A 24,764-nucleotide genomic window follows, 5' to 3' on the forward strand; every position below is an offset into this window, starting at 1 on the left:
TCGCTATTCCCGTGGCTCTTGCCCCGGTCGCTCGAGCCCGACTCCACCACTAGGCGAACTACCGAGTTGCTATGGTCTCCGCACAAGGACAGCTGCGCCTTCAGCTGGTCGAAACTCGGTGCAACAACTTTCTCAATCCATTCTTCGAGGCTGCTCCGGTCGTGCCACAGCCCCCCTAAGATCTTCTCCAACACGTCGTCTTCCACTTGTATAGGCGGCGCCTTCTCGCCCACGGCCATGGAGTACTTAACCGTGATTGTTTTCTTGATTTCCCTTCGGACAAAAGCCGAGCTCACGGGCTTGAACGCTATGGCATCATCCACATTGCTCACGAGGTCATGAGGCACAGATGTAACAGAGAAGTGCCCATTTACAAGGCTGAGTTCATCCTCGTGATCGAAGGTCAGGTCGCTCGAATTGTTCGAGCCGTCAGTTTTGTCGTCCTCGACGAATGCTGATGCGAGGTTAAGATCCAAGGACAAGCCAGCTTCCGATTCCCTTCTTGGCTTCATTGACCTATCATCATCCTGCAACCAATTAGGTCTGCGTTTCGCACTCTTTTCTCTAACGATCAGTCCCAATTGACAGCCACCGGTTGCTACAGACGCAAGCTTCTCCTCGTCCACGAACCTACCTTCTCTTACAGCGTCGGGATTTGTTACAGACCAATCTCCAGTGATGAGGAATATGGCATTGCCTAGGCTGACTTCACGGCCATGAGAATCGGTGAGCCTGCCTCTCTCAATCGCCCTCTTGATGTTCGCACGGACTAGCATATCCGCTTCATCAATGTCCTCGAGCATGATCACCAAAAACGGGTTTCTTCGAACAACCTCTGCAATCCGGTCTACAGCTGTTTTACCTCGGAAACTAATGTCCAAATCTTCATCATCCCGTCGTTTGCCTAGGCATATCATCACAGGATTAACCCCAAACATTTGATCGGCCAACACCGTTGCCATCTTCTTCTTCCCAACTCTGTCCGGCCCCGTGAATAACAACCAAATGTCACCCCTCGTTCCAGCACCACGTCGTTTCCCATTCCCCAATCTGCATCGGGTGATGGCTGAGGCCACAGCGGACGCTGCTTCAGCCTGCCACCACGCCTTCTCCATGAGCCCCTTGAGCAGTTTCTTGTACGTATCGGCATCCAAAGCGTTAGAGAATTTATCAAGCAACTTAGTCTGTGGCTCGGACGAGATGCAGCCCAAGAAGTCTTTAGCATGATCCTCCAAAGCTTTCTCAGGTCCGTTGTCCAGTCCTTTCCATCCAAGATTCAGATCGGTTCTGACTGGGCTTGTAGGGGAGCGATTGAGGAGATCCGCAGGTTGGCTCGAAGCTTGATTCATATTCAGTTGTAGAGCTGCCCCGAGAGGCTTGGCCATCTGCAGCTTCGGCTGGAAGGGCGAGCGCGACAGAAGGTTAGGATTATACAAGCTCGACATAGACAGAGCAGGCGGATCAGCCCTATCGAGCCGAGTATTCTGATGAAAATTTGGATGAAGCTGCAAGCATGTCTGCCTCCATTTCTTCTGCAACTCCTGCATCTTCTGCTTTGAAAGAACATGTTGATCCTTACCCTGTATATATAAAAATCATCAGCTCTAGACATAATTATATACCGAACATAACTGGATTTTGTAAAAGACACGAGCGTAAATAACAACCTGCGATTCATCTTCCGTTATAGCATCAACCGCGTTGAGTTTAGCATTCTGCAACCACGCAGGCAGAGACGGGACTGTGTCCTGTTTCGCCTCGGAGAACGATTTTTCAATAGCTGCGAGCTTCGCCTGTTCCTTTTCACAATTCTCCGAACATTTAGGACAAATGGACAATAGTTGAGTAGCGCCCGGGTTTTCAAATAGGCCCCTTGTTAGAGCCGGCAGAGGGCTCGCTACCGCCGGCTTCAACGGATTCAAAGACTCCAACGGATTGCTCAATATTCTCTCAACTCCAAGCCTAAATCAGAAAATCCAAATGAAAATTCAACACAACCAAATCAGTGATGCTCAAGTGAAAACTCAGACACAAAAAGGGGAATAAGATCCATCAATTGAAATGAAACAAGAGTGAAAAAATTGAATTCAAACCTGGGAAACAGCGCAGGCAGAGGCGATCTGGAAGCAATAGGCACAGCCTGCAGATCCCAATCAATCTCCATGGATGAATGATAAACTTGGCATCTCAGATATGTCTCACAAGTTGCAGTTCCAATTAACCAGAGCTTATTGGTTTCTCCGCCGAATCTAGCTAACAGAGCCTTGATCCCTGCCACCGCCGCCCTCGCCGTCTCCGAAACCACCGGCTGCTGCTGCTTCTGGTGCTCCACCAACCATTTCAAATCCCCCAAATCAAGGATCACTCCACCGCCCCTGATTCTGCCCTCGATCACCCCTCCCAATTCTTCAATTTTCGATGCTATCTGAATTTTATCGGATAAAAGCCCTAATTCAATTGACACAATCTCAACATTTTTTAGAATCGAATCATCCCCAATTTCCCTGTTGACTATCTTCCTCAGCAATTCCTTCACCACCGTCTCCGGCTCCGAATCGCCGACAAAAATCGGGTTCCGTTTCCTGCTTCTCGACATTATCTCCAAAGCCTTCTTCAATTCCTCCCCCTTGCCTCCACATACACAACCCTCACTCAATTCAACCCCCATCAACTTTTTTACTTCCATCAGTGACCCCAACCCAACCCAACCCAATATTTTCTTTTTCATATATTTTATATTAATATTTTGATTTATAATTAATTTAAATATATTAAATAATGTCTACAAATTATAATAAAAAAGTATATGATTCAAATTTAAAACAAAAAATATTAGATATTCAAATAATTAAAGCACAATATAATAATAAATTACACACATTAAAAAATATAATATGATCATAGAAATAAACAAACCAAAATACAAAGAAGAGTGGAAAAAAAAACTAGCTTAAACAAGATAAACATTAGTACATATTTAATTGTTTGTGCCAAATTTATTCCAAATGTGCTCAATCAAATCTTCTCGAAGAGCAATATGAGCTTCTCTATTGCGGAGTTGAGCTCGATTAGTCATATATGATGACAAGCTCCCGATCCGTTGAGTGGAATAGCAAAAGGCTTCAACATTTTCTTCATGTACTCTTGTATGCGTATCTTCAATAAACTCAGTGGCATCATAATAATTTTGATATGTATCACGTTCATCTTCTACTATCATATTATGCATGATGATACAAGCCATCATAATTTTTCCCATCAAAATCTTATCCCATACAAGACACGGCCGTCGCAAAAATGCGAAACGTGCTTGTAGGACTCCAAATGCTCGCTCAACATCTTTTCTAATGGACTCTTGGTGTTGAGCAAACAACTTATGCTTTTGAGTTTGTGGAGAAGTGATTGATTTGACAAATGTAGCCCATGCAGGATATATGCCATCAGTAAGATAGTATGCCCTATTATATTGATGACCATTCACTACATAATTAACATATGGTGCTCGACCTTCTAAGACATCATCAAAAACAGGAGACCGATGGAGTACATTAATATCATTGCACGAACCTGGAGTCCCAAAGAATGCATGCCATATCCATAAGTCGTATGATGCCACAACTTCCAAAATGATCGTTGGTTTTCCACTTCTCCCTGTATATTGTCCAGCCCATGCGTTAGGACAATTTTTCCACTGCCAATGCATGCAGTCTATACTCCCTATCATGCCTGGGAAACCACGTTGATCTGCTACATATAGAAGTTTGGCCATATCTTGTTCATTAGGTCTTCTAAGATATGTGGCACCAAAACATGAAATAACACCATCAACAAAATGCATTAGAGAATCTCTTGTCGCCGTTGAACTCATCCGCAAATATTCATCGACGACATCGGATGATGTCCCATACGCCAACACCCGCATAGCTCCTGTACACTTCTGTAAAGAGGACAAACTTTGTCTCCCAGTAGCATCGCGTCTCTCCTGAAAATACTCATCGTTAGCAGTCACAGCTTCTACTATCCGAAGGAATACGGATTTGTGCATGCGAAATCGGCGTCGGAACACCTCTGGTCCGTACGTCGGGTTGGGACCAAAATAGTCATTGATCAAACGCTCAGCACCAATCTCGCGTTGCCTTTCACAATACCTTTTTCTTACTCTAGAAGCTTGGACCCCTGCAGTTAGATTGGGAATGTTAGATAACATATTCTCAACAATTGTATAAATTTGATGATTTTGTTGAGAAACTCGTTCTTCCCATTGATTGAGTGCAATGGTATTTGAATCATCAGAACTTGAATCTGATGAAAGTGATGAGTTTTCACTGGAAGACATTTTTTGGAATTGGAGTAAGTAGTTGGTGTTATCTTCAAAAAGAATTCACAAGCTATTTATAAACTAAATACTATTTACAAGTGGCACAGAATTCATATTTTCATCTAGACATGTGATAGACACATTTGCAGTAATGCATGTGATATATCAATAACTTTAGTAGTATAATGCATGTGATATCTGACTCATATTTCCAACAAGACATGTGATAGACATACTTGCAGTAATGCATGTGACATATCAATCACTTTTGTCAGAACATGCATGTGATAAATAAATTACGCTTGTGACATAATAATCACTTTTTCCAGAAAATGCATGTGATAAAGAAATTACGCTTGTGACTTCTCAATCACTTTTGCCAGAAAATGCATGTGACATATTGTTTCTGAAATCCCACTTACTTTTGCATGTGATAGAGAAATAATGTTCCTGACATCTTAATAATTATTTTTACTAGTAAATGCATGTGATATCAAACTCATATCTGCAAATCCATGTGGTAAAATTTGAAGTTTGTGACATCCCACTTACTTTTGCAGAAAATTCTTGTGACACTAATTTATTTTACATAAATTTATGTTACATAAAGTGCAAACAAAGATCACACCAAATGAAGTAAATTAAGATCACACAAAACTAACATTACATAATTAAAAGCACACCATACAAATATTACTACAACTAAGATCACACCAAACTACTATTACATAACTTGTTGTCACACCAAACTCATCTCAAACTAAAAGCATTTATTTTCCAAACACAATCTCCGTTAGGTTGCGTTTCATGTCTTGATCTTCTGGGGACAAGTGCTCTTTCTCCAACAACTTAAGCAACATTCTTTGGTACATCTTCATAGAGGGCTTATCCAGCTTTTCACGTTCTAGCTGCAGTCGAGCCCTTGCTATTTCGTTCTCATTATCTTTAGCTAGCCTAAGTGCATGAAGATCTGCAGCACATTGTGCATTAATAGAATCAGATTGTGTTACCTTGCCTTTTCCTTTTCTTTTTGCCTTGTCTCTGCCTATAGGTCGGGAACTAGTTGAATGTCCAGATGTGGGAGTTTCCGGATTTGAAGGGATAGTATACTCGCCGGATTCAGAAGTCTTTGTCCTCTTTGAGCTGCTGCCATCCTGTTCATTAGCAAAATTTTCATTGTCAGGAAATACCTGTGTTGCATCATGAACACTCCACTTCTCATGTTTACTCATAACTTCATTAAACACTATCAAATCTTGAAAGCCGTTGCCTCCGTCGCCTTTGTAGATGCTATGAGCTTCATTCTCAACATCCTGGTCGCTCATGCCACTCCTTTTTCGGGCGTTGGCAGCTCTGCAAGCAGCCACCCATTTGTTGGCGTTTCCGTTAAGTCGTTTCCATCGACCCTTCAAAGAGTCCATATTTCTTTTGTTAATTTCACCTGGATTTTCTGCTTGGCAGACATGATACAATTTATGGACATTTAGCCATAATGTATCTCCCTTCTGATTTTTACCACGCACACTATCTTCGCTTGCGTAGACCCAAGAAGACATAAGTGCTATGTCTTCTCTCACACCCCAACTTAGATTTTTTGAGCTCCTCTGATTTTTGTTCGCTTGTTGGACATCTCCGAACAAATTGCGGGTGATATTTCCAGACGTGGGAATTTCAGTAGATGTAGGAATTTGGCTTAAATTTGGAGAAAATTCAAGGTTTTGTGAATACTCCGGATTTGAAAAAAATTGGGAGTTTGGATATTCTGATAATTGTTGATAATTTTGGGAATTTTGATGGTTTGAGAAACAAGGACGATAGTCTGGATAATTTGGATCCATGAAACCAAATTTATCAAAACAAGAATGAAAAGAAAGTTATTTGTTTGTGAAGAGTTTTGCATGCTTAGTGGGATATATATAGAAAAAATGAAGCATAATAAAAAAGTAGCAAATAATAAAGAAATAATAAAAAAAAATAACAATTAATCATAAATAAAATGAACTAGTTCACGTGAATTTTTCAGAAAAGGAGCTGACATGAATGTTTGGAAGAATAATTCACATGAGTTTTGAAATGATATATAAAGACAAAAATAATAGTAATTAAATAAATTAAAATTAATCACTTAAAGTAATAAAAATTTCATAAATTCACAATATTCAAAACATTCAAAAGTATTTAGATTTCATATTTATAGATTACAATTCTAAGACATGTACATTATTAAATAAAATAGTGATAATCAATAATTAATAGTAAATAAAAAATGTAAAAATAGTAATACATGAAACCAATAAAAAGTTGACAAGTGTCATTTGGCCTTCATTTTTGGATGGACCGGCTGACAAGCCATGAAAATGGGGGTTGGGTTGGGCAATTTTATTTTTGGTTTATTTTTAATACTCCCTATTTTGTCCTATATGCCCCACCCCCATCCCATAGTCACGATGGGAGTGGTCTAAGAATAATCAAAACTGCAAATACTATGAGTTCGAAATCCGAAGCGAAGCTGCCGGCGGAAGTGGTGATTTTCCCAATCCCGGCGCAGGGACACATGAATTGCATGCTCAATCTTGCTCATCTCTTCTGTTTATCTGACTTCCACGTCACCTTCATCGTCTCCGAGTTCAACCACCGCCTCCTCCTCAAGAACACCTCCGTCCCCGCCACCTTCGCCGCCTATCCCGGCTTCCAGTTCCGGGCCATCCCCGACGGCCTCCCCGACGACCATCCCCGCTTGGGTGCCCAAGCCGGAGGAGTCAGTCCCGCCGTTATAAACAACATGGTTCCACTTTTCAAGAAAATGATGGCCGACGAACACCTCCACGCTTCCCCTCACCGCAGGCCGGCCACGTGCTTTGTCGCCGACGGCAGTTTCAGTTTTGCTGCTGACTTTGCGGAAGAGAACGGCCTTCCCTTGGTCTATTTCCGAACCCCCAGCGCCGCCTACTTTTGGGCTTTTTTTCAAGTTTATGATCTCGTTCAAGCTCAAGAAATTCCCATTAAAGGTAATCTTAATTAATACTCATTCATGATTTGTCATCGTCGTATGTGACTTTAGTTTTAAGAAAAATGACGGAAAAAGTCAGTGCAATGCGAACTACTCCCTCCGTCCCACAAAGATTGTCTCATTTTTTCATTTCCGTCCGTTCCACAAAATTTGTCATATTTCACTTTATATCATTTTTTATAATGGACCTTATATTCGAGTAACTCATTCCTACTCATATTTTATTATAAAACTATATATAAAGTAAGACTCACGTTCTACTAACTTTTTAACACATTTTTCATTAAATTTGTTAAAACTCGTATCCAGTTAAAGTGAGGCAATCTGTGTGACGGAGGGAGTACTATCTTTTCATATTAGTGATAATAAGAGTCTAGTTGCGCCTTCCTTATCCTGGCAGGCGCGTTGAGTTGAAATGAGTCATATAATATGTAATCCATTACTATAATAGTAAGTGTGACAGCTAGACCAAAAAGAAAACTGGTAACTACGAAATTGAAGACAAAGGGAATTACTACCTCCATTCTTGAAAATTTGTCTCATTATTCCATTTTCGTCTCGTCCCCTAAAATTTTTCTTATTTCACTTTTATCATTTTTGGTAATGGACCCCGTATTCCACTAACTTATTCCTACTCACATTTTATTATAAAACTAATATATAAAAGTAGATCAACAATCCACTAACTTTTTCAACTTACTTTCTATTGCTCCCTCCGTCCGCCATTAGGAGTCCTAGTTGGCCATTTTAGTCCGTCCGCCATTAGGAGTCCCGGTTCACTTTTACAATAAATGGACCTCACATTCCACTATCTTTTCTCACCCACTTTCCTTTATATTTCTTAAAACTCGTACCGAACTCAACCGGGGCTCCTAATGGGGACGGGGAGTACATTTCTTAAAATCAGTACCGGGTCAAAATGGGATAAATTTTGGTGGACGGAGGTAGTAACATGTAACATGATCACATTTTGTAAAATAAAAAAAAAAATGATTAATTGATGATGCAGGGAAATCGATGGATGGATTAGTGAAAGGCATACCGGGAATGGATGGATTCCTCCGACGCCGGGACCTGCCAACCTTCTTCCGCACCAACGACGTAAATGACCGTCTTCTTCAGAGCTTAGCAGCATCGACGAGGCAAATAGTACGAGCACAAGCAGTCATATTCAACACATTCGAAGATTTAGAGGGGCCGATTTTATCAGCCATGTTCGATAAATTGCCACGAATCTACTCTATCGGTCCGATCCACGAGCACCAAAAGTCCAGGCTCATAGAGAAGAAATCCGAGGCCTCAATTGTTGCCGGCAATTTATGGGCGGAAGACCGGAGCTGCATTGATTGGCTGAACGCTCAGATGCCGAGATCGGTGATCTATGTGAGCTTTGGGAGCATAGCAGTTGTGACGAGAGAGCAATTGATGGAGTTCTGGCATGGTTTGATCAATAGCTCTCACAGATTCTTGTGGGTGATGCGCTCGGATTTCGTCACCGGAGAAGATGGGGATGATCAAATTCCCGCGGAATTGATGGAAGGTAATAAAGAAAAGGGTTACATGGTGAAGTGGGCTCCACAGGAGGAGGTTCTCGGTCATCCTGCAGTGGGTGCATTCTTGACGCACAGTGGATGGAACTCGACTCTGGAGAGCATTGTTGCCGGTGTGCCGATGATATGCTGGCCTTATTTTGGTGATCAAACTATTAATAGTAGGTTCGTGAGTGAGGTTTGGAGGATCGGTCTTGACATTAAAGATACTTGTGATAGATTTATTATCGAGAAGGCGGTTAGGGAGGTTATGGAAGTGAGGAAGGATGAGTTTTTGGAAAGGGCAGATGGTATGTCCAATATGGCTAAGAAGGCTGTTCAAAGAGGTGGTTTCTCTTATACCAATTTGGATGCTCTGATTGAGTATATTAAGTCATTGATAACATTTACCACTTGATAATTATTGGACTAGTGGAAGTCATACACTTCAAATTATGTTGTAAATATAATAAAAATGAACTTACAATTTCTTAATTGAAATGGATGATAATACAATTATAATTTATTGATATGGGATGAATATATATATATATTTGAAAAATCAGGCTACTGCAACAGCATCCGATGAAGGCCTCTGGAATATGCAAACCTTGCAGGAAGGCGAATAGAGCGAGGGCGTGAAGTAGTCATCTTCTCCTCCGACCATCGGCATCGGCACCCCTCTCTTGGCCGGGCTCACGTATCCTGGCCTGTACGTCTTCCCGAGAATTCCCTCAACTCCCTCCGAAAGATCCAACAACTTGAACTGCGTCTCCAGATGAGCGTACGCATCTTCATTGGGTAACTGATAGTTGTGAACCCGATTCTCCTCTTTTCCGATGGGGACCACCCTTATGTCCAACTCCACCAGCCCTGTCACGCTCACTCTCACCGTGTTGACATCGTCCGTCCTCTCAACTGTAACATCTCTTTCTCCCGTGTCCACCCTCCACTCGGCCTCCCCGTCTCTGGGGATGCTTATTGGGTGGCCGTTCCACTTGAATAAAATCGCATCGACGTTGTCACTCCAATGTGAGAGTTTCCTGGCTGCTATGACCAATGTGTGGGAATCAAACATGACGGAGAGGGCTTGAACCCATGTGTAGTCACGAGTCCTCCCCTGTGGCCTAGTCCCGATGAGGTGAGCGTTAATGTGGAGATTCTCGTCGGATACAATGGCGTAGTCGCTGCCTTTGGATCCGTGGAAGTAGAACATTACGCCATCCCCTCCCACAAAACGAGGGTCGTAGCATAGGGAGCCGTAGCCATTGCACTTAGGCCTCCTCCCTGCCATAAGAAAGTTGCAAGCAATATATAAGGACTATCCCAAAAAAAAAAAAAAAAACCATGAAGGCTTAGTCCAACGCAGACAATATCCAAACTAGACTTACATTTGCAGGTGGCTTCACATTTGCTGCTGCAGTCGACGAAGCATCCCTTGTTCTTCTTGTTCTTCTTCGGCTTCCTCTGCGGGCACTCAGCAGGGCAGGTGAGGGTCTTGTAGAGGCATTTTCCCCTTGCTTGGCAGAAAGATCTTTCTTGCCCTGTGTTTGGCAGTGGGGTTACTACAATATAATTTGTCGAAGCCGCGTCGTATGGAGGCCTCTTTCGTTTAACGCCGTTGCTTGCATTGCTATCGCTGTTTCCGTTGCCATTGCCATTGCCATTGCCGTTGTTGCCTCCGCTGTTTCCGTTCCCATTTCCGTTGCCGTTGTTGCCTCCGCTGTTTCCGTTCCCATTTCCGTTGCCGTTGTTGCCTCCTGCATTGCCATTTCCATTACCATTTCCATTCCTTCCTCCACCGTTCCCGTTCCCATTAGCATTACCGTTGCTTCCGCCACTGTTTCCATTGCCGTTAGCGTTTCCATTTTTGCCACCACCGTTCCCGTTCCCGTTAGCGTTTCCGTTATTTCCTCCATCATTACCGTTACCGTTGGCGTTTCCGTTTTTGCCCCCACCATTTCCGTTCCCATTAGCGTTTCCGTTTTTGCCTCCATCGTTCCCGTTCCCGTTAGCATTTCCGTTTTTGCCCCCACCATTTCCGTTGCCGTTAGCGTTTCCGTTGTTGCCTCCAGCGTTCTCGTTGCCATTAGCATTTCCATTCTTGCCTCCCCCATTTCCGTTGCCGTTAGCGTTTCCGTTGTTGCCTCCAGCGTTCTCGTTGCCATTAGCATTTCCATTCTTGCCTCCCCCATTTCCGTTGCCACTCGCATTGCCACTGTTTTGGGCAAGAATGCTGCTTACTTCAAAGGAGATGAAGAGCACAATAAGAGCCAGCACAATCAAGTGCCTCCTCGTAGCCATCACTTTGAGATTTGTGATGGCAAATTCAAAAGTAATTGTTTGTTTATTTTGGTAGTGGAAGAAGATGCTTCAATATGTACATCAAATCCGTGCATTTATAACTGCTGAAACCATATAACTCCATAGAGTTTGGTTGAAGCAAGATCTTGCTTGTTCACATGGACGAATACAGCTAGCTCTACGTACCTTTGTTTGTTCTCTAATTTCTATTCGAGTCTTTTATAAGTAACTTTTGATAGGTCAATCAAAATGTAGATTAATTTGAAATTATTTTTCCTAGATTTGACGAGAAATGTTTTTTTCACAACATTAATTTATTAGACAAGTAAGCTGATCAGATATATCATTGTTCCAAAAATTATAAATATTCGAGACCTTTTAGGTTGGGTAGAATTATAAAGACTTTAGTCGAATTTTAGTTAAAAAAATGCCTCGTTGACTCGATCATCTTTTTAGGTTTCTCCATGAACAAAAAAACAGCTTAATACTCAAAGTAGATTCTTTGCCATTAAATGATTGAATAGCTTCAACTTGATGATATAATTAATTAATAAGAGGAGTAAAGATGGTAGCAAGCATTAACTTTGAAGCCTTACTGCAAAAAGTCAAAACTCGAACCTCTCTTCTTGCCAAACGCATCGGCAAGTTGAATCTCATTTGACTCCAATGTTTATAAAACGGATCAGACTTGCGACCAAAACGACAAAATATGAGTTCATGATTCAATTGATCGGACAAAAAACAGTAGATAAAAAGTTAATTATAATATATAGACATTAAAATTTAGTGAATGATAGACAAAACAACATTTTGGAACAAGTTTACAAATCTACAAATAAACTCAAATCAAATAAAATAATTGTTTTATATAATTACAACAAGAAATATCTTTTTTATAAATAATAATTATAATAACAAAAAATACAATTATTATTATTGTTGTTGTTTTTGTTGTGGTTGTTGTTGTTTCTAATCATAAAGCTTGATTTATTCATTTTTCTATAATTTAAAATAAGTGGATAAGAAAAAAAATTAATTTTTATTTTTATATCAAATTAATAACGTAATAGTAGAAAATTTTAATTTATTAAAAAAATAAACTTAATGTACGAAACAAAATTAAATGCTTGCCTGAATTAAACGAAACGACTATAAGTAATTATGTTAATAATAAATTTTACTATTAAAATCAAGCTAAATGTATATATTAACAATAATACTATACACTACACGAGAGATGTATTTGCTCACGTAAAATATGGGCTATAAATTTTTACATGCATCTCGACTAGTCAATTGTACATCTCATTGTATTTGAATATTCTATTTAAATATCAAACCGGTTTTTAAATGTAATTATTATATATCATATATATTTATTTTTTATACATATCAATTATAATAAATATAATTCAATTTAAGTATGTACTAGTAGAATTTATTAATTTTGTATTAGTATGTCATATGCAAATCATATAATAGTAATAATTTTAACCTCAGATCTATTTAAGGAGGTCCACTTATGTAACATCAAGTCCAATTAAATGGAAGAAAAGCCCAAACTTACAAACACATCTATAACTGTAAGTCCAATAGAACTGCGATGCTTTTACCAGTATTCCATCAATCATCATCCCATGAGTTTTTCAGCAATTTAATCATCGATATCTAACTCCGATTTCACACAAATTCAGATAAATTTTAAAGCAGATTTAAAACTCAGAATCTTTTTTATTTCTGAACTTGAAAATTTTTATTTGTTTGTTTACTAAATGTTGGGTATCGGTGGTGCATACCCGAACTCCACATTAGTATGATATTGTTCGCTTTGGGCAAAGTCCTCACGGTTTTGCTCTTGGGGTACTCCCCAAAAAGCCTCATACTAATGGAGTTGGGGTAGCCTATTTATACACTTGCAAGTCTTGTTCATTCTCTAATGTGGAAATTGTTTACCCTCACAATCCTCCCCTCAAACCAAGACCACCAGACCAAGACCACATGTGTGCCTCATGTTACAGGTCACCTGGTCACCACAAGTCTTGGTCGAGCTCACGCAGAGACATTGGAGAACTTGCAAGTGCAACCACCGAACCCCAAGCCACACAGGCCCAGCCCTGAACCGGGGCTCTGATACCACTGTAGGGATCAGATTAGTAAAGTATGAGAGAGGGAAAAGTAGAGGAGAGAAGAGAGAATAAAGTAGGTGGAGAATAAAATAAGAGAGATGACTTTTTGCTAAAAATGAAAATAAGTCACTTATAGTGGGACACTCCAAAAAGGAATACAAGTCACTTATCTTGGGACGGAGAGAGTATTAATAAAACATAATTCGCATGTGTGTATCGTATTAAAAATAAATTAGAGTGTTAATTAATTTTCATGTCTATGTAATTGAGTATTTTACCAAAATTATTACTAGTGTTAATCAGTTATCAAACAAGGACGAAAAAATCGATAATAGTTGTACATATGAGTTATGGCCAACTCATCATGTCAATCTATTGATTTCTGAGTCAGTCTTACTTAAAGTCTTACTTAAATGTGTCTAATTGTATAGGAATTTTATTAGACTATATATTTTTAATCCTAAACCCATAATTAATTAGTGGGTTATTCAAGTCATCACCCGTATTTGAAATGTACTTACATCCCCAACCGAGAAAAGTTGGGAAAATCGCAAATTTAATTTTGGCGGTGGAATTAGTTGATGTATTCCATTATTATATAGTATGATAATTGAACATAGTATCAATCAAAATATTATTTTCCAAACTTAATTTTGTGAAGTTAGGTTGCAATTATAGATTTATAGTAGTAGATTAATTTGCAAACATACACATGGAATAATTTACAAATATACGTAAGCAGTGAACAACATGTATAGTAGTTATTCAAGGGGTTGATCAATTGCTAACTACAACTAATTTAAAGCTATAGGATTTTAGAAAATATGTGGTCTACAATTTGCCAGGTGTAATTTTTGTTTTTATTAATTAAATCAAAAAAGATTAAAAAAAAAAAACTCAAAATTAGGGTTTTGGATGAAAATGTCAATATAGTATTCCGAAAATATCAACACAATGCTTTGAGAATGTTAACTCATTGCTTATATTGACATTCTACATGTATTATATTGACATATTTTATATAGTATGTTGACATTTTTGCTTATACGAAAAAATTAAAAAATTTTGAATTTTTTTTCAAATTTTGACGTCGGAACATATGCATGTAGGATATCGTTGGAATTCTTATGAAATTATCTTTAATTTGATATATGTTATATGAATTTAAAGTTTTGGGATTTCTTTTAAAAGTTAGCTATAACTAAACATGTAGTTAATTGACATTAATACTCCTATTGATATTTTTTGAAATTAACCTATGGCCTTATTGACGTTTTTCGTTGATCGCATTGACATTTAGGGATTGATGATCTAAGTCCTTAATTTGAATATTTAATGGCTATTATTTAATTATAGTTAGCAATTAAGTTATGAGTTAGCAATATAACACTCCCCAGTTATTCAATTTATCAAAACTAATGCAACTTTTCAGGCCCTCTTTTTCGATAATCCAAGTCACAAAGTTTGAATAGAAAAGGACAACATTCAAATTAAAATTTGATACTATATTGATAACTCAATACCTAATTGTTAACTACAATTAAATATTAGCCTTTAGATATTTAAATCAATATCAGTCTCAAAATGTCAATATCATAAAAAAAACGTCAATAAGGGTATTAAGGTCAATTTACAACAAATTAGTTGTAACTATCTTTTTTAAAATATCATAGTATAACTTTAAAACGCATATAACTTTCTCGATTTAAATTATTTTTCGCATAATATATATCAAATTAAAGATAATTTCATAAGGATTATAACGAAATCTCACTTGCATATGTTCTGATGTCAAAATTTGAAAAAAAAAATCAAAAATTTTCAATTTTTTCGTACAGCAACAAATGTCAACATATTATATAAAATATGTAAATGTAATACACGTGGAATGTCATTCTTAAAGCAGTGTGTTGACATTCTCAAAGCATTGTGTTGATATTTTCAAAACACTATATTGACATTTTCATCCAAGATCCTAATTTTGTAGTGTTTTTTATCTTTTTTTATTTAATTAATAAAAACGAAAATTATACGTGGCAAATTTTAGACCACTAAATTTTTAAAATCCTATAGTCTTAAGTTAGTTGTAGTTAGCAACTAGAGAGTGAGGTAACAATTAATCACTCCCCATAGTAAAATAGTAAAACAAAAACAAAACATTGTTGTCACTGAAACGATTCTTGTACTTTTTGATTTTTTTTTCTTCAAAATATCATTCATCTCTAAGACTATCTCCATCCGTGACACTCATCCAACCCAACCCCAATCAACTTTTTAATAAAATATTCATTTCTCTATCCTCCACATACACAACCCTCACTCAATTCAACTCCCATCAACTTTTTTACTTCCATCAGTGACCCCAACCCAACCCAACCCAATATTTTCTTTTTCATATATTTTATATTAATATTTTGATTTATAATTAATTTAAATATATTAAATAATGTCTACAAATTATAATAAAAAAGTATATGATTCAAATTTAAAATAATTAAAGCACAATATAATAATAAATTACACACATTAAAAAATACAATATGATAATAGAAATAAACAAACCAAAATACAAATGAAGAGTGGAAAAAAAAACTAGCTTAAACAAGATAAACATTAGTACATATTTAATTGTTTGTGCCAAATTTATTCCAAATGTGCTCAATCAAATCTTCTCGAAGAGCAATATGAGCTTCTCTATTGCGGAGTTGAGCTCGATTAGTCATATATGATGACAAGCTCCCGATCCGTTGAGTGGAATAGCAAAAGGCTTCAACATTTTCTTCATGTACTCTTGTATGCGTATCTTCAATAAACTCAGTGGCATCATAATAATTTTGATATGTATCACGTTCATCTTCTACTATCATATTATGTATGATGATACAAGCCATCATAATTTTTCCCATCAAAATCTTATCCCATACAAGACACGGCCGTCGCAAAAATGCGAAACGTGCTTGTAGGACTCCAAATGCTCGCTCAACATCTTTTCTAATGGACTCTTGGTGTTGAGCAAACTTATGCTTTTGAGTTTGTGGAGAAGTGATTGATTTGACAAATGTAGCCCATGCAGGATATATGCCATCAGTAAGATAGTATGCCCTATTATATTGATGACCATTCACTACATAATTAACATATGGTGCTCGACCTTCTAAGACATCATCAAAAACAGGAGACCGATGGAGTACATTAATATCATTGCACGAACCTGGAGTCCCAAAGAATGCATGCCATATCCATAAGTCGTATGATGCCACAACTTCCAAAATGATCGTTGGTTTTCCACTTCTCCCTGTATATTGTCCAGCCCATGCGTTAGGACAATTTTTCCACTGCCAATGCATGCTACATATAGAAGTTTATCATATCTTGTTCATTAGGTCTTCTAAGATATGTGGCACCAAAACATGAAATAACACCATCAACAAAATGCATTAGAGAATCTCTTGTCGCCGTTGAACTCATCCGCAAATATTCATCGACGACATCGGATGATGTCCCATACGCCAACACCCGCATAGCTCCTGTACACTTCTGTAAAGAGGACAAACATTGTCTCCCAGTAGCATCGCGTCTCTCCTGAAAATACTCACGTTAGCAGTCACAGCTTCTACTATCCGAAGGAATACGGATTTGTGCATGCGAAATCGGCGTCGGAACACCTCTGGTCCGTACGTCGGGTTGGGACCAAAATAGTCATTGATCAAACGCTCAGCACCAATCTCGCGTTGCCTTTCACAATACCTTTTTCTTACTCTAGAAGCTTGGACCCCTGCAGTTAGATTGGGAATGTTAGATAACATATTCTCAACAATTGTATAAATTTGATGATTTTGTTGAGAAACTCGTTCTTCCCATTGATTGAGTGCAATGGTATTTGAATCATCAGAACTTGAATCTGATGAAAGTGATGAGTTTTCACTGGAAGACATTTTTTGGAATTGGAGTAAGTAGTTGGTGTTATCTTCAAAAAGAATTCACAAGCTATTTATAAACTAAATACTATTTACAAGTGGCACAGAATTCATATTTTCATCTAGACATGTGATAGACACATTTGCAGTAATGCATGTGATATATCAATAACTTTAGTAGTATAATGCATGTGATATCTGACTCATATTTCCAACAAGACATGTGATAGACATACTTGCAGTAATGCATGTGACATATCAATCACTTTTGTCAGAACATGCATGTGATAAATAAATTACGCTTGTGACATAATAATCACTTTTTCCAGAAAATGCATGTGATAAAGAAATTACGCTTGTGACTTCTCAATCACTTTTGCCAGAAAATGCATGTGACATATTGTTTCTGAAATCCCACTTACTTTTGCATGTGATAGAGAAATAATGTTCCTGACATCTTAATAATTATTTTTACTAGTAAATGCATGTGATATCAAACTCATATCTGCAAATCCATGTGGTAAAATTTGAAGTTTGTGACATCCCACTTACTTTTGCAGAAAATTCTTGTGACACTAATTTATTGTACATAAATTTATGTTACATAAAGTGCAAACAAAGATCACACCAAATGAAGTAAATTAAGATCACACAAAACTAACATTACATAATTAAAAGCACACCATACAAATATTACTACAACTAAGATCACACCAAACTACTATTACATAACTTGTTGTCACACCAAACTCATCTCAAACTAAAAGCATTTATTTTCCAAACACAATCTCCGTTAGGTTGCGTTTCATGTCTTGATCTTCTGGGGACAAGTGCTCTTTCTCCAACAACTTAAGCAACATTCTTTGGTACATCTTCATAGAGGGCTTATCCAGCTTTTCACGTTCTAGCTGCAGTCGAGCCCTTGCTATTTCGTTCTCATTATCTTTAGCTAGCCTAAGTGCATGAAGATCTGCAGCACATTGTGCATTAATAGAATCAGATTGTGTTACCTTGCCTTTTCCTTTTCTTTTTGCCTTGTCTCTGCCTATAGGTCGGGAACTAGTTGAATGTCCAGATGTGGGAGTTTTCGGATTTGAAGGGATAGTATACTCGCCGGATTCAGAAGTCTTTGTCCTCTTTGAGCTGCTGCCATCCTGTTCATTAGCAAAATTTTCATTGTCAGGAAATACCTGTGTTGCATCATGAACACTCCACTTCTCATGTTTACTCATAACTTCATTAAACACTATCAAATCTTGAAAGCCGTTGCCTCCGTCGCCTTTGTAGATGCTATGAGCTTCATTCTCAACATCCTGGTCGCTCATGCCACTCCTTTTTCGGGCGTTGGCAGCTCTGCAAGCAGCCACCCATTTGTTGGCGTTTCCGTTAAGTCGTTTCCATCGACCCTTCAAAGAGTCCATATTTCTTTTGTTAATTTCACCTGGATTTTCTGCTTGGCAGACATGATACAATTTATGGACATTTAGCCATAATGTATCTCCCTTCTGATTTTTACCACGCACACTATCTTCGCTTGCGTAGACCCAAGAAGACATAAGTGCTATGTCTTCTTTCACACCCCAACTTAGATTTTTTGAGCTCCTCTGATTTTTGTTCGCTTGTTGGACATCTCCGAACAAATTGCGGGTGATATTTTCAGACGTGGGAATTTCAGTAGATGTAGGAATTTGGCTTAAATTTGGAGAAAATTCAAGGTTTTGTGAATACTCCGGATTTGAAAAAAATTGGGAGTTTGGATATTCTGATAATTGTTGATAATTTTGGGAATTTTGATGGTTTGAGAAACAAGGACGATAGTCTGGATAATTTGGATCCATGAAACCAAATTTATCAAAACAAGAATGAAAAGAAAGTTATTTGTTTGTGAAGAGTTTTGCATGCTTAGTGGGATATATATAGAAAAAATGAAGCACAATAAAAAAGTAGCAAATAATAAAGAAATAATAAAAAAAATAACAATTAATCATAAATAAAATGAACTAGTTCACGTGAATTTTTCAGAAAAGGGGCTGACATGAATGTTTGGAAGAATAATTCACATGAGTTTTGAAATGATATATAAAGACAAAAATAATAGTAATTAAATAAATTAAAATTAATCACTTAAAGTAATAAAAATTTCATAAATTCACAATATTCAAAATATTCAAAAGTATTTAGATTTCATATTTATAGATTACAATTCTAAGACATGTACATTATTAAATAAAATAGTGATAATCAATAATTAATAGTAGTAAATAAGAAAAGTAAAAATAATAATACAGGAAACCAATGAAAATTCGACATGTGTCATTTGGCCTTCACTTTTGTATGGGCCGGCTGACAAGCCTTGAAAATGGGGGTTGGGTTGGATAATTTTATTTTTGCTTTATTTTTAATACTTCCTATTTTGTCTTATATGCTCCACTCCCATCTCATAGTCACCGATGGTTCAACAGCATGTAATATACTACCTCCGTTCCGAACTAGGCCATATGTAATACACTTTCAAAATATTTCAATTAAAAATAAGACATTTATACATAGCTATCACATCGGGCCAAAAAGTCTTTTTACAATTTTTCAAAAACTCTCGTGAAGCAGTCAAGAATTCTTGCATTTTATAGATGAAAAGATAATGACAAATGAGATTTTGTTATTACTAGGTATTATTTTAGTGATAGATTTAAGTTAGTAAAACTGAATTCCTTGTAACTGTGACACCTAGTAATTTACTCCACTATAAAAGAATGAGATGTTAAACTAAAGTACATTAAAATGAAAGTCTAAACCCTGAGGGCTCGTTCGGTAATGAGTAATTGGCCAGAATCGGGGTCAAATCAGTGCATTAATCATAGTTCGGTGTTCAATTACTGAACAAGCATGGCCCTTGAAAAAGACCCCGGCCCGCACCATGCTCTTTGACTTTTGTCTGAAATAATTCACGCTTCCAACTTGATAGAAATCTCGCCAGCAACAGTGATTAAGAAATGGTGACGAGATTACCAAAGTACCCCTCATAATTTTGGCTCCCCCCCCAAGTCCGCATTTTCACCTTCATTCTCGGATGTGCATTTGGGTGTGCATTCTCTCTCTACCCTGCACTGCACATAGTAGTTGACCAGACGGAGTCCAAGACTCACTACTTCCTTCTCCATAACTTGCAGACTTATTCCATAAGCTTTTATTCTCCATCTTTTAATTCAGACATGATCGATCGAAAAGATATATGTTTGTAAAAGAGTAAAAATTCAGACATGATCAATCGAAAAGCTATATGTTTGTAAAAGAGTAAAAGATGGAGAATAAAAGCTTATGGAATAAACTTGCAAGTTACGGAGAAGATGAGAAGGAAGTAGTGAGTCTTGGACTCTGTCTAGTCAACTACTATGTGCAGTGCAGGGTAGAGAGAGAATGCACACCCAAATGCACATCCGAGAATGAAGGTGAAAATGCTGAGTTGGGGGGAAGCCAAAATTATGAGGGGTACTTTGGTAATCTCGTCACCATTTCTTCATCACTGTTGCAGGCGAGATTTCCAATAGTTGTAAGCGTGAATTATTTCAAACAAAAGTCAAAGAGCACAGTGTGGGCCAGGGTCTTTTTCATGGGCCATGCTTGTTCATAATTGAACACCGAACTGTCATTAATGCACTAATTTGACCCCAATTCTGGCCAATTAATCATCACCGAACAAACCCTCAGGGTTTAGGCTTTCACTTTAATCTACTTTATTTTACCATCTCATTCTTCTATAGTGGAGTAGATTACTAGGTGCCACAGCTACAAGGAATTCAGTTTTACTAACCTAAATCTATCACTAAAATAATAAAAATAATTACTCCCTCGGTCCCAAGATAATTCAACCCAATATTCCATTTCGGGTCGTTCCAAATAATTTGTTCCACTTCACTTTTACCATTTTTGGTAGTAGACCCAATATTCCACTAACTTATTCCTACTCACATTTTATTATAAAACTAATACTTTAAAAGTAGGACTCACATCCCACCAACTTTTTCAACTTACTTTCCATTGGATTTCTTAAAATTCGTGTCGAGTGAAAGTGTCCCAAATTATCTTGGGACAGAGGGAGTACCTAGTAATAACAAAATCTCATTTTTCATTATCTTTTCATCTATAAAATGCAAGAATTCTTGACTGCTTTATATTCACTCGAGAATTTTTGAAAAATCAAAAAACAAATACTATGAGTTCGAAACTGCCGGCGCACGTGGTGATACTCCCATTTCCGGCGCAGGGGCACATGAACAGCATGCTCAATCTTGCTCATCTCTTCTGTCTAACTGACTTCCACGTCACCTTCATCGTGTCGGAGTTCACCCACCGCCTCCTCCTCAAGAACACCTCCGTCCCCGCCACTTTCGCCGCCTATCCCGGCTTCCAGTTCCGGATTATCCCCGATGGCCTCCCCGACGATCACCCCCGCTTCGGTGACAGAATCCCTGATATCGTTCCCGCCGTTTCAAACACCATGGTTCCACTTTTCAAGAAAATGATGGCCGACAAACACCTCCTCGCTTCCCCGGGCCACCGCAGGCCTGCCACTTGCTTTGTCGCCGACGGCTTTTTCAGCTTCGCCGCTGACTTTGCGGAAGAGATCGGCCTTCCCTTGGTCTATTTCCGGACTCCCAGCGCTGCCTACCTTTGGGCGTATTTTCACGTCGATGATCTCATTCAAGCTCAACAAATCCCCATTAAAGGTAATCTAATCACTCCCTCCGTCTGCTATTAGAAGTCTCAATTTTTCATTTTGATCTGTTCACATTTTATACTTCCTCCTAAAGAAAAATGGATAGAATGATTATTTAGTGAAATGACTCCCGATTTTATATGCTACTATTACTTACCATTTACAATAAAAGTGAATTGTGACTCTAATTGGCAGACGAACCAAAATGAAAAAATGAAACTCCTAATCGTGAAGAGAGGGAGTACATTGTATTTGCATGATAGACCAAATTGGCTCTTCTCCTATTTAGACTGTGAGATGGCCTCGAGTGACCTCGACCAATGGCTATGGAGACATTTGGCTTACGGGGTAGTGGCCAATCACTCCCGGCACAATAGATGAGCAGTGAGCTATAGTAAATGTGTATGAGTTCTCTTATTTGGTCTGCAACATGGTCACTTTCATCAAATGTGCAACTTTGGTAGGCATTTATAGATATAATGAGCTTTAGTATTTTGTGCATGGGTTCACCGATTGGGTCCGTAACATATCATTTTTCATCAAATTATGAGTTTTCCTATTTCCTCTGTCACATGATCACTTTTTGTGATATTCAAAACTGTAGTATGAAACTTTTGGCATGAAACTTTTCAGTAACATTCGAAACATTTGATATGAGTTCTCCTCTTTGGTCTGTAAAATAATTTCGAAACTTTGGCACTTTGATTATGCAGAGAAATCGATGGATGAATTGGTGAAAGGCATACCGGGAATGGAAGGATTCCTCCGTGGCCGAGACCTACCTGGTTTTTTCCGCACCGATGATGTAAATGACCATCTCCTCCAGAGCTTAGCAGCGGCGACAAGACAAGTCGTACGAGCACAGGCAGTCATATTCAACACCTTCGAAGATCTAGAGGGGCCGATTTTATCAATCATGCTCGAAAAATTGCCAAGAATCTACAATATTGGCCCGATCCATGAGCACCAGAAATCCAGGCTCAAAGAAAAGAAATCAGAGGCCTCGATTGTTGCAGGCAATTTCTGGGAGGAAGACCGGAGCTGCATAGATTGGCTGAATGATCAGCCACCGAGATCGGTGATCTATGTGAGCTTTGGGAGCCTAACAGTTGTGACGAGAGAGCAGTTGATTGAGTTCTGGCATGGTTTGGTCAATAGTTCTCAGAGATTCTTGTGGGTGATGCGTCTGGATTCCATCACCGGGGGTGATCAAATTCCACCGGAATTGATGGAAGGTACTAAAGAAAAGGGTTACTTGGTGAAGTGGGCGCCGCAGGAGGAGGTTCTCAACCACCCTTCGATAGGTGCATTTTTGACACACAGTGGATGGAACTCGACTCTGGAGAGTGTTGTTGCTGGTGTGCCGATGATATGCTGGCCTTATTTTGGTGATCAAACTGTTAATAGTAGGTTTGTGAGTGAGGTATGGAAGATAGGTCTTGACATTAAAGATACTTGTGATAGATTGATTATCGATAAGGCGGTTAGGGAGGTTATGGAATTGAGGAAGGATGAGTTTTTGGAAAGGGCAAATGGTATGGCCAAAATGGCTAAGAAGGCTGTTGAAAGAGGAGGTTCCTCTTATGGCAGTTTGGATGCTTTAATTGAGTATATTAAGTCATTGATCATAACTTGATCAATATTAGACCAATGGTAATCTCTATTTTGTTTTATATTATATGTTCTCATGCAGTGAATAAAATCCTCGAGACGGAACAGAGGATGCCCTGTTTTGAAAATTTCAACAAGAGATGTTTTTGTGTTTTGTTGTGTGTAGATAATATTAGACTATGTCTTGGTATTGGACTATAATTTTCCTTCTTCAGCTAAAGCTAATTAAGTAATATGAATATTATTCTTAGTCTTGGCATTAAGAAAACAACTTTGTAACATGTTGGATTTTCTGCAGCTGAGCTTAAATATTAATCCTTTCATTAGGGGAATCAGCAGCTGATCACTTGCAAGCCAACTCCAATGTGGAATGTGGACGATGTGAATTCCACAATTTTGTCACCTTGTTCTTTAATTTCATAAGCAAGTTAAATTGTGGAATATGGATGATGTGAACTCTTCAAGCTTAGATCTCCAACAAACATGTCATCATTGGCCTTTTCTCGTAAAGACTTCCATCAACATCACCCCATAGCTATCGAATTCATTTACTCCAGACGGATCTGGATTTAGTCCAGTTAGTTGCGAGAGTATACGATAAAATTTTAGTGAAAGAAGTGCAGTATTATTAGTGGCAATGCTCATAAGAAATTTTGGTAAGAGAGGGGTTTCAAAGGTTATGGTAAGCAATGCATACGCAAGAATGCAATACAACATTTTCTTCGTTGCTACAAATTTGAAAGTGTGGTGAGTGATTATAATTAGACAGAGAGATTCTTCTACCATTCACCATGCACCATTATAAGCTCTGTTGCATTTACATATATTATACTCCATATAGGAGCAAATGCAATAATTGGTGCATATAATATGGTCCAATTTGTAGCCATGGAGAAAATGCTGTATCACATTCTTCCATTTACGTTCCTAACCATAACCTTTGAAAACCCTTGTTTAGCCAAAATGTGGGGCATTTCTTTTTTGATTCTAGAGGAAAAGTTAGGTTCCATATTTGTACTGGACTTTTTTTAAAATCCGACTTTGGGAGAGACGCATTAAGGTCATGCGTCTCCTTTTAATGAAACGCACGAGCGTCATGCGTTTTAGGGTAAGACGCATATGCACACTTTCCATCTACGATTGGAGAGCGTCGGTGACTTTAGAAGATATGCAAGTCATTTGGGGCTTGAGAGCGGGCCCAGTCACTTTTCCGGGCGTACTATCGTTTTTCG

At 38.2% G+C, this 24,764-nt stretch overlaps 7 protein-coding genes and 1 pseudogene across 8 annotated transcripts in view; 2 read left to right on the plus strand and 6 right to left on the minus strand.

Annotated features, from left to right (window-relative positions):
• LOC125192024 (protein SUPPRESSOR OF MAX2 1-like) overlaps nt 1–2,686 on the minus strand; it is a 3,889-nt gene extending 1,203 nt beyond the window's left edge. The window contains exons 1-3 of the mRNA XM_048089480.1: nt 2,094–2,686; nt 1,668–1,962; nt 5–1,580 (exon numbers count right to left, since the gene is read on the minus strand). Coding sequence (XP_047945437.1) covers nt 5–1,580; nt 1,668–1,962; nt 2,094–2,686 — 2,464 coding nt within the window. The remainder of the gene's footprint in view (nt 1–4; nt 1,581–1,667; nt 1,963–2,093) is intronic.
• Nucleotides 2,687–2,977: 291 nt separating this feature from the next.
• On the minus strand, nt 2,978–4,336 carry LOC125192034. The gene is made up of 2 exons (XM_048089491.1): nt 3,693–4,336; nt 2,978–3,644 (listed from the first exon to the last, which is right to left on the minus strand). The coding sequence occupies exons 1-2, from the start codon at nt 4,334–4,336 to the stop codon at nt 2,978–2,980; spliced, it is 1,311 nt and encodes a 436-aa protein (XP_047945448.1).
• A 752-nt stretch (nt 4,337–5,088) lies between these two features.
• LOC125192044 lies at nt 5,089–5,739 on the minus strand. The gene has a single exon (XM_048089500.1). It carries the CDS (start codon nt 5,737–5,739, stop codon nt 5,089–5,091), a length of 651 nt encoding a protein of 216 aa, XP_047945457.1.
• A 1,052-nt stretch (nt 5,740–6,791) lies between these two features.
• Nucleotides 6,792–9,400, plus strand: LOC125211377 (7-deoxyloganetic acid glucosyl transferase-like). Its single transcript, XM_048111135.1, has 2 exons — nt 6,792–7,326; nt 8,338–9,400. Exons 1-2 carry the CDS (start codon nt 6,804–6,806, stop codon nt 9,273–9,275), a joined length of 1,461 nt encoding a protein of 486 aa, XP_047967092.1. The 5' UTR covers nt 6,792–6,803; the 3' UTR covers nt 9,276–9,400.
• LOC125211365 (dual specificity protein kinase splA-like) lies at nt 9,295–11,204 on the minus strand. 2 transcript variants are annotated; one of them, XM_048111122.1, is made up of 3 exons: nt 11,053–11,204; nt 10,249–10,974; nt 9,295–10,144 (listed from the first exon to the last, which is right to left on the minus strand). In XM_048111122.1, the coding sequence occupies exons 1-3, from the start codon at nt 11,159–11,161 to the stop codon at nt 9,420–9,422; spliced, it is 1,560 nt and encodes a 519-aa protein (XP_047967079.1). In that variant the 5' UTR covers nt 11,162–11,204; the 3' UTR covers nt 9,295–9,419. The 2 variants fall into 2 exon arrangements, with proteins under 2 accessions (XP_047967079.1, XP_047967070.1); XM_048111113.1 differs by having other exon boundaries at nt 10,249–11,204.
• A 4,707-nt stretch (nt 11,205–15,911) lies between these two features.
• Nucleotides 15,912–17,222, minus strand: LOC125192054 (annotated as a pseudogene).
• Nucleotides 17,223–17,974: 752 nt separating this feature from the next.
• On the minus strand, nt 17,975–18,625 carry LOC125192062. Its single transcript, XM_048089520.1, has one exon. The coding sequence runs from the start codon at nt 18,623–18,625 to the stop codon at nt 17,975–17,977; it is 651 nt and encodes a 216-aa protein (XP_047945477.1).
• Nucleotides 18,626–21,399: 2,774 nt separating this feature from the next.
• Nucleotides 21,400–23,572, plus strand: LOC125201958 (7-deoxyloganetic acid glucosyl transferase-like). Its single transcript, XM_048100265.1, has 2 exons — nt 21,400–21,931; nt 22,635–23,572. Exons 1-2 carry the CDS (start codon nt 21,418–21,420, stop codon nt 23,555–23,557), a joined length of 1,437 nt encoding a protein of 478 aa, XP_047956222.1. The 5' UTR covers nt 21,400–21,417; the 3' UTR covers nt 23,558–23,572.
• Nucleotides 23,573–24,764: the final 1,192 nt, after the last annotated feature.

This window comes from Salvia hispanica, chromosome 1, assembly GCF_023119035.1.
Source record: "Salvia hispanica cultivar TCC Black 2014 chromosome 1, UniMelb_Shisp_WGS_1.0, whole genome shotgun sequence".
Taxonomy (NCBI): Eukaryota; Viridiplantae; Streptophyta; class Magnoliopsida; order Lamiales; family Lamiaceae; genus Salvia; species Salvia hispanica.